We start from the raw sequence: 10,000 nt of genomic DNA on the forward strand, positions 1-10,000 counted from the left end.
CTTTCTTCTCCTCCCTCGTCGCCGCCGCCGCCGCCGCCGCCGCCGCCTCAGCCTTCGCCTCAGCCGCCGCCGCCGCCCGCTCCCGCCCGCGCGCGGCGGGATGGACGATCAATCCAGGATGCTGCAGACTCTGGCCGGGGTGAACCTGGCCGGCCACTCGGTGCAGGGGGGCATGGCCCTGCCGCCTCCCCCTCACGGCCACGAAGGGGCGGACGGCGACGGCAGGAAGCAGGACATCGGCGACATCCTCCACCAGATCATGACCATCACCGACCAGAGCTTGGACGAGGCGCAAGCAAAGTTGGTGTCGTCTCATTAAGCATCTTTTGTGTGTGTGCGGGAGCCGGGCCCGCGGCAGAGTCCGGGCCCGGGTTGTGCCCGGGCCAGGGCCTCAGCCCCGGGCGGGGAACTTTCTCCGAAAAGAGGCCTCCGGCCCTGGCCTCTGAGGAACTTGCCCAGCGCCCCGCGACGCGGGCGGGAGTCGGCAAAGTTGCTCTCGGGGCGCGGGACGGACTTGGTGCCGCGTGGATTTCGTGGGTTTCTCTCACCCCACCTCCGCGCGTCCGGCCCTCTGGCAGCCCGGCCCCCTCGCACGGATTCAAACCTCCCGCCCGGACCCGGCTGCACGCCGCCGCGAGCGGGCCCCGGGCCGCACTTGAGGGAAGTGCAACTTTCTCCTCGGCCCGGAGTCCCGGCACCCCGGCTTCGCTCGGCCGCTGGACGACCTCGCTGTGCGGGAGGCCGCCCCAGCCCGGGCGCGGGGCTCTGGGCGGTTCCCCGGCGGGTCCGGGCGCGAGCGGCCAAGTTCTCGGGAAGGGAGGGCCGCCTCGCAAACTTTGCCGAGCTGTCACCGCCCGCTGGCCGCAGTCGGCCGGCAGCCCGCGCCGCGCCCGCTGCCCCGGCGGAGGGCGGACGCGGGAGCCCCTCCACGCTGTCTTCTCCCCTGAGTCGCCGCCGTCTGCCCCCGGATCGCGGCTCCCCGCACGGGTTCGCGCCCCGCGGTCGCCGAGGCTGCTGCCTGCCCGGCAGATGGGTCGCGCTGCGTTCCGGCTGGAGCTGTAGCCGCCAGAGCTTGCCGGTTTTCGCTAACTAGTCAACTTGAGTTTTCTGTTGATTTGACGGGGTTCAAAAGAGCCTTCCAAAATAGGGGGCCGGAATTAAATCTTGGATCTAACTTAAGGAAGGCGCCATATTATTCCATAGGTGATGCTAATACCTTTGTGTTTTGCTATTTGTTTTTTAGGAAACATGCCCTGAACTGTCACAGAATGAAACCCGCGCTCTTCAGTGTCCTGTGTGAGATCAAAGAGAAAACAGGTAAGACGCTGCGCCCCGCGGTGGGCCTGGAGACCCCTGAGGTGGGGTCCGAGCTACTCCTTCGACTCTCCAGTTGAAAGCTGCTGCTTTTGGGCACCGCCATCTTTGATCATTCTTTCCTTCCCACCTCCTGATCTTGAGAAAAAACTGCAATAAATCTGGAGTCGATTTCTGAATTCCGCTCCTGGTGTAAAATGAAGTGTAGAGTGGACGGGGCAGGGTCGCAGTCCCCAAGCGGCCACCTCTGGCTGCAGGCGGGGAGGGGGCCGGGAGCGCCAGCCACCCTTTCCTGCTCCTTTCGCCTTGTTTGTATGTCAGTTTTTAAAAGGAGCCACGGGGACCGACTCCCGCGGAGAAGCATATCCCGAACTTTGTTTTACTTAGCCTTAAGCTTCATTTCCACAGATAGAAGAATAGATGCAATTGCACAGACCCGGGAAGTATGTTTGAATTAGTATTTTAGTTCGGAATACTACTTTTAAAAAGCTGGAAGGGTAATGATGTGTTTAGGCGTATACAATGTATTATATCTATTACTACTTTTATTAAATTTTATGCTTGAAGTCATTACATTGTAAACATACTTAATATATTTTATTAAGTAGAGAAAGGTCCACAGGTGCAGGTTGAACAATTTTTGAAGTATTTAGAGCAGGGAATATATGAGAAGACAGCTTTTGCAGAAGTGCTGGAATGAAAACTATAAGTATATATTAGACAAATTTCTGACAATTCATCTCAATTTAGTTTCCTTGTTAGACTTTTTAAAAACTGAAGCTATTTTAGTCTTGAGGTGATGGTAGTGCCTCAAGTGGAATTTGAGGTTTAATTTAGATTTTTTATTTCGTTTGAGGCATTATCTTCCCTGTATATGGCAAACAAATGCATTAAACAAGCTTTACTGTTTATTTGTGTGTGTGTTTGTTGGGTATACAGTATTATAAAGTTGCTGTTTTTTAAGTTGGCAAAGAATAGAAGAGAAAGTTAAAGTCCAAAGTATAGGAATATTTAAGTGAAGGTATTTAAAAGGTTAAATGTGATTGTGTTTAAACTGAATGTACAAATATTAGCGCACTGTATATAATTGTTAGTTGGTAGAAGAGTGGTCCTCCTTTTAAACCGATTTTCCACCATGCAATTCTATTCTAATCCTAAAAGTAATCAATAAAAGATGAAGGGTTATTGCTGTCTATTAAAATATATGCTAAAACCATAATTAACAGCAAATATTGAGAGCCTGAAAGACTACTGCTTTTCATTCACATAGTGTGCTTGATTTCTTTATGTCAAGTGAGTGTTTTTAAGATATATTTTAATTTTGAAAACCAGAGACATTTTAAAATGACTAACTTTTACTCTGTGTTGGTTTTTAGCTACCTTTAGAAAGCATTGTGATTTAAAACGGTAGATAATTTTGATCTGACTATAAAATAAGACATCAAGCATTAAATCTTGAGATTCTTAGTTTAGAAGCCTAAAAGTGCATAATTCTCAGTAAATTATGTTGCTTAATGTCCAAGGGTTTTCTTGCTATCAGGGCTCCACTTCGGTTTCTGCTGACAGCTAAGCACTGGGGTATTGACTATGTTGTGAATATTAAGATTGATTCAACTTTATATAGAATTATATTACTAGGGAGAGGGGACTGATATCCCTTCCTTCTCACCCTCTTATCATGATTCTTTTTTTTTTTTTTTTTGCCTTTTTTAAAGTTTTGGCCTAGCTAGTTTGAGAACCAAACCTAGCAAACTGCTTTTCTTGTTTAGACATTTAGCAGCAGGCAGAATTCAATTAGGAAGCATAAGTCCTCTAGTTGCTTATTTGCACAAGACTTAGTTACACCATTCTGAAAGGAAAGTGTAGTCAACCTCATGTCAAAGGTGAGTTACAAAAAAGAAACAAGTCTTTTCAGAGTCTGGGATTACTGGCAGAGAGAGCCTTGGTAGGGCACTTGCTATTTAAGAAGCAAGAGGTAGCTGACAAAAGAAATTTTTGTGTTTTGAAAATTGTTTCTGAGGCTTTCAGAGATAACTTGTAAATTAGATTCTCTTTCTGTGCTTTGGCCAGCGGATCCAAGTTTGCACGTTATCTCTTTTGTAAAAAGCCAACGGCCGACAAAGAGTAAAGGCGGCTGTCTGGGCTGAGGCATCTTCCTGCCAGCCTCTCTAAGCTCGAGAGGGACGGGATTTAAGTACCAAATGATTGATGGGGGTGAAGCTCTTTCTCTCCTCTCCTTTCTCCCCTACTACCCAGAGCTCCACCTCACTCTCCAAAACTACTCTTAGAAGGAGACAGGGACGCTGAACTCAGAATCCTTGATTTGAAATAAAACAGCTGTGTAGACATTAGTGTTACCGAAGCAAAGAAATTGGGGCAGCAAATTCCAGGCCTCCCCCCCTCCCCCATCTGTTCCCACAGTCATGCTTTGGAAACATCATGAGCCTTATAAAATAAGCACTGTAGATTATAATGTATATCATGTAATGCTTTTTTAAAAAAATCATTTTATTAAATCTAATAACATAGTATCCAAAGATTAATTCTCTATAACCTTAGAGAAAGTTTACCTAGTCATTTGTAATAGAAACTGGGAATACTATGTGATGACTCTATTCTGCATAATAGAGGGGTAGGGGGTTGACTAGTGGGGAGATGGGGGTAAAGCTGTCATTTCAGTGGATAATGTCATTTTGGTTGTGCTTTTTAAAAAATAAGACAAAATCATTAAAACAAAAATCCATATATTTGCAGATCTGCCAGTAGCTTTTGAGGTTTCTGATCAGGCAGTGAACACTGCCAGTTCTGATGCACATGAGGGGTTTAGTTTGAAAAACATCTTTTTTCCCTTCTACCAAATATGAAAAGGTATTTTTCCCTTCTGACAGATAAATGGATGATCTACCACAATTATATTTTTTTTCTTGTTCAGAGGTAGGGAAAGTATACCATGAGATGCCTGCTTTTTCTTGAAAATGTGTTCTTTTATAAAATTTATCATTCAGTTATTTTTGGACAGAAATATCTGTTGAATTGTGATAGCTACGCATTTTGAAAGCAACTGAAAGTTACAGGCTTTAAAACAAGATATTTACCCATTTTAAGCTAAGTAAGTGACCAGTGAGATAATTGTTAAGATTTCTTTTTTAGCCACATTTTACCATCTGTCTCTTATTAAGTATCCATGATACTATGAGGTCTCCTTATCTGCCTAGTTCTTTGGGGGCGTTCCCTCACATCTTTTTGGCCACCTTAATCTTGATTGTTGAAGTACTTTGTGAGAGGATTCTATTCTCTCTCTCTTCTTTCCAAAGCCCTTAATTATGAGAGTTTGAATAAAGGAAATGGCTCTTTTTGAGGAAAAAAAATGTATTTAAAAATATTTTAAAATGAAAATTCAACACTCTAATATATAATCAGAGTCATATGGTTAAAAAATGTTGTGTATTAGGAAAAAAAATCAGCATAACCTTTTCCTTTCTAAATAGTAGGTTAAAATACTCCATGTTGATAGCTGCCAACCAAACTCTGATTTATTGCCACCACAAACCCTAAATAGCATTCATTTACTAGTAATGTCTAATGGCATACATGATGGTTTGCCAGATTTGTGGCCTTTGTGAGGCTTATAAGCAGGACTGACTTGGGAAGATCATAAAACTTAATGAACTTCTCTACTGCAGGAGGTGTCCGCAGGGGAAGAGAAAGGCCTGCTTGCCTGGTTGGGCTGGTTGAAGTATTTTTTATGTTTAAAGAGAAGAAAATTACTATTAAAAATGCTTTGCTTTTAAAGGAACCCTCCCTAGAAAGAGTCGTAAGGATTTTACATATCAAAACTGGATCAAGAAGGTAGCTTGTGAGTTTTTATACGCGTTTAGAGTATGATATATATGATTAAACCTTTTATCTTTACTGCTGTAAGTGGGACTAGCTTTCAGAGAGATAAAGCAGTACTCTCAGTCAGCACCTCTATTTCTGATCCTAAGGGTTTAGAGACTCATGGCATCTTCTTTTTCTGGCCTGTTTTCTTTCTTTTTTTAATGCTTCAATATAAAAATGTGTTCATTTTTCTTTTTACAGTGCCAGGTAATTCAATTCCTAGTGTATAAAATCCAAATATTCCACCACGTGAAATTTTAACAAGAAAGGTGAAAATTGTTGTATGTGAGTCTAAATGTTACATATAATATATATCTTGTATTCTTTTAAGTTGCTCTTGCAGTACTTCGAATATAGTTATCATTGTTTGTTCCAGAGTTTTAAAAACAAATGCTCTGTTTAATACATGATTCATTTCTGTGTTTTTATGAACTATTTTCTAGTTTAAAAAAACTTTTTATTATGGAGAACTTCAATTGTAAAAATATAGATAAAGAGAAACTTGAATCCCCATGAACTCATTGCCTACCTTCAGCAGTTAGCAACACTTGGCCAATCTTGTGTTCTCTGGAACTCCCACCCTTTCACAATTATTTTGAAGCAAATTTTAAAGGACTTTTAATGTTTTAAATTTTTTATCAGTTTTAGACATTATCGCTTATTTACATTGGAAATATTCAGTGATTAAATAGGGAAAATTACGAAGTCAGTGTATCCTGGAAATGTCATAAATTTTGTTGCTTTATTGCAAATTTTTTCTTGTGTAATGTAAGAATATTTTTTATTTTTATAGATTTGCTTAGCTTACTGGAGCTTTTTAAGGAAGTTTTGAGGAAGGATGTAAAAGAGTGATGTTTTTCTAACTTTCTTTACTCTTCTCTCATCCTTAGAAGATAATACAGGTAATACATTCATAGAAAACGTAGAAAAAAAATCTTCTCTACTGGTTTGGAACTTCATGATCTAAAGTATCAAGCAGGTATTATTTTAAAAGTATGGACCTGTCTTCCATACCTTTTTTCTTATTCCCAATTAAAGAATATTGAACTCTCTTGTCAATACTAACTTGATCTGTGCAAGTAATTCTTTCATGCCTCAATTTTAGTGGACTTCATTTTATTATAGATCTATGTAGTTTTGGTTTTTATTTGGGACTTTACTATGTTATTATGCTAATTTATGTAATTTTAATCCAAATCAGAAGTATATTAATACAGTGGCAAAGGAAGCCTTGCCTTGCCTCAAAGAGCACATTGGTTCTTTGACTTCCATAAAAATTTTCTGGGTATATCTTTCATGTTAGGATCCTTTTCCTTTTAACTAATTTTGCTTGTATTTTTAGATTTCTGTTTACAACTTTTGTAAATGGCTACTTCCAAGACCTTTAGCATCTTATCTGGATTATGTGTGTTTTGATAGTTTATGGTGGCATTGTATAGGATGAAGTTATATGACGTATGGCTATGAAGAAAAAAAACCGAAATTCATGAACCACACCCTAAATCATTCGTTTTATTTTGTACTAATAACATTGAGATATTTCAGAATACCTAACAGATCAGTACTGAACACATCATGCTAAATAAGGATTTTTATACTATTTTCCCTCTATTTATGTACATATGAACAACTTTAGGCATTTATTCTTTCAGTATTGACATTATGAGAATTATGTTTTATTAGTTTTCTCAGCAGGCTTGTGTTTTAGCCATTTATCAGTGGTATCAACATGATTTAGGTAGTAACAGACTAACAATGCTTGTACACTCCCTCCCATGTTGACCTTTTCAAACATTTGCTCTACTTCAGTAGGCCATTTGAGTCTTTACATATGAAGAGAGTAAATAATTTATATCACTATGTAGTGTGAATTGGTCAAAGTTCTTTTAGATCTATCTAGCTAAAAAGATTTTTTACAAAGTTGTAGAAGTTAATCAAACACACAAATTGCTATCAGAGCTCTGTGTTAGTGTTACATTTAGCAAATAAATTAGTAGGAAATGCTTGAATGAGCCACTGAAAAAAATAAACCATCTTTTTATGCCTTTAGACACAGAACATATTTGAAAATAAATTTCATTAATCTTCAACTCTTGATTCTAATTACCCCCTTTGTAGGCAGAATAGTAACCAGAATCTCTTCTTCTTTATTGTTATTTTGAAAATAGAGGTATTCCATAAACATATACACATACAATAAATATGTTTGTAGTTTTTGATGGTTAATGGTAGTTTGCTTTGGTACTAAATTTGAGTGTATGTCTAGTAAAAATATTGATGTGATAGAATGTGTTAAGTTGAATTGAGTTGGCATGGCATTTTTTTTTACTTTTGACTAACATGATAGTAACTCATTAAGACTGAGAACAGTTAAAAGTAATTATGGATAAAAATAATTGTTAAAAGTTTCCTACTTGTTTTCTTCAAGTTAAGTGCTTTACAAATGTTAAGCTGTTTTGAACAATAACCCTTTTTGTGTGATCATATTAATGAGAACTTGGTATACAATGTAATCCTTTTAATGTTGATGATTCCTCACAATGTTTAAACCATTAGTTGGAAGACTCAACATATGTTATGGCAAAATGATTTTTTTTGTTTATTTTGTTTTATGTGATACATAAGTTTTCAAAGCATATTTCTTAGGCATCAGAGTCCAGCAGGTGGCTTTTTACATTAAAAATTTCATAAATTTTAAAATCCCATAAAATTTTATTTCAAATTCAAATTAACTAATTGAGAATGTCAACATTTCCACTGTCTCTATATTAACATTTATAATAGAACAAATGGTTGCATATAGAAATTATCTGCAACATAATCTAAATTAAGATTCTAAACAGGCATTACAGATGCTGGTAACTTTGGCAATTATCATTTTGTTTGGTGAACAGTAGTAAAACAGTGTGCGGTAAAAGTGTTTAGAGAGAGAGGATAAATAAATTGAACAGTTTTGCAATGCAAAGTGGTTTGTGGTGTTTTTGAGGATTTCTTGGCTCTCTCTTAACTGCTATTGTGAGCCTGGAGCAGATTTCCCCATTGCTAATGCCCTAGAAGTATTAATTCACTTTGATATGCTAATTAGAGGGCATTATGCAAGAAATGAGATTAAGTGGCAGCATGAAGCCATTTGCCTGTCAGTAAATTGAGAGCTTTAGCATCAGGAGGAGCTTTGTTTTTTTTTTTAAGTTTCTCTTGGTTTTGCATATAAATAAAATTGATTGAAAGGTCTAGAGAAGCTTCTAGAACATTGGTAGATTCTCCCCCCATGGTTATTTAAATGTAATGTTACATAACTTTTCTGAATATTAATTGATCTAACGGGAGATAAATATGAAGTTTTCATCATGTTCTCTATACATGGAAGGATACTAAGAATTTTGCATCATCTAGTCTTTTTCCCTAGAGCCCAGTTTCAGAATATGGCTAGTGAATTCTTTTCAGAAGTGTAAACTTGTGTGTCTTCACCAGTGTCTTCACTAAACTGAACTTCACAAGAATATTTTCTTCATAGGAAAAAATGAAGAAGTTGTTGGATTGGGCTTCAGGAGACTATATTAAATGAGCATTAAGACTCTCACTTAAATACCTAATTCTAGTTGCTGGGAGGCATTAGAATTAGTGGTTAAATTCTACCCTTTACACAACCTGTGGAATTTACATTTCAGCATGTATCTTGTTTTAAGATTACCATATTATTTGATTTTCACGTTGAAGATGGTGTTTCATACTTGATTCTGCTTTTGCTTTTGCGATTTAAGCTAGGCCTTTGATTTTCTCTCTATAAAACTATTACGTGATTTCCTACATTTTGTAAGGAATGGATGAGTGAATGCAGGAATAGAATGATGAATTGGGAGGAGGACAGAACTTTGGGCCTGTGAAAAAATTAAAGTTTCCTCAAACATGGAACTTCTACCTGTATAAACCATGCTGAGGATAGAATTTCCAAACCCAGGCTTAACTGCAGTCTGAGGTGTGGTTGGACAGGATGGGGTTTGGATCAAGCATTCAGACTGAGGTTTGCTTGAGTGTCTGAATTCCACCACTGTAGCTGTGACTCTAGACCCAACAAAGCAGAACTTCTCTTCAGAGCCATATGGATTATTTAGTCACCACAGCTGCCATGCATACATGCTACTAAGGCTGGTTTCTTTTCGTGTGCATGTGTGGTGCTTGTTAATGTTAATGGGAGTCAGGAATGTGCACACAGACAGAGGGATGAGAGTCTCTCCTGAGACAAGAGTCCTGATTGCATTTCTCAGTGAAGAGGACTTAGTGTACCTGCACATTAACTGCTCTTCTAAATGAAAAACTTGGTGACTTTAAATTTTCATTCCCTTCTCAGACTCCTTGAACTAGTTAAACCAATGAATCCTCATTAGTCTCTGATTACTTGCAGAATTTCATTTAAAACATATGAAGTTAGTTTTGACTGAAATGGGAACAAAAAGCCTTTGAAATTGCATATTATTGTTTTTTGAACAAAAGGTTTCTACTGGCTTTCAGATGTACTAAGCCTTTGTAAATAGGAATTTATAGTGAAATGGGAGGAGTTTTTGACATTCCACTTGAGTGGCATTGATAGGGGAAGAAAATCACAGCATTAAAAAAATATACATGTATGAAATGGCAAGTTCATATGTGTGTATTATGTAGAAGCCTTTACTATCCAAGTGCCCTCAAATGAGGAAGAATTGACTTAGATGGTCTCATAAGTTTCTTTCTTTCTCCTCTTTTCTTTAAAAAAAAAAAAAAAACAACCTAAGGATGAAGGTAGTTGGAATTCATAGTCAGATATATCATT

At 38.7% G+C, this 10,000-nt stretch overlaps 1 protein-coding gene across 3 annotated transcripts in view; it reads left to right on the forward strand.

Annotated features, from left to right (window-relative positions):
- Nucleotides 1–9: 9 nt before the first annotated feature.
- PBX3 (PBX homeobox 3) overlaps nt 10–10,000 on the forward strand; it is a 223,881-nt gene continuing 213,890 nt past the window's right edge. The window contains exons 1-2 of one of the 3 annotated variants that reach the window (XM_040225141.1): nt 10–300; nt 1,244–1,317. In XM_040225141.1, coding sequence (XP_040081075.1) covers nt 101–300; nt 1,244–1,317 — 274 coding nt within the window. In that variant the 5' untranslated portion in view covers nt 10–100. Of the gene's footprint in view, nt 301–942; nt 1,079–1,243; nt 1,318–10,000 lie in introns of those variants that run through there. The other 2 variants (XM_040225143.1, XM_040225142.1) reach the window with 2 other exon arrangements.

The sequence above is a fragment of the Oryx dammah genome, unplaced genomic scaffold, assembly GCF_014754425.2.
Source record: "Oryx dammah isolate SB20612 unplaced genomic scaffold, SCBI_Odam_1.1 HiC_scaffold_25, whole genome shotgun sequence".
Lineage (NCBI taxonomy): Eukaryota > Metazoa > Chordata > Mammalia > Artiodactyla > Bovidae > Oryx > Oryx dammah.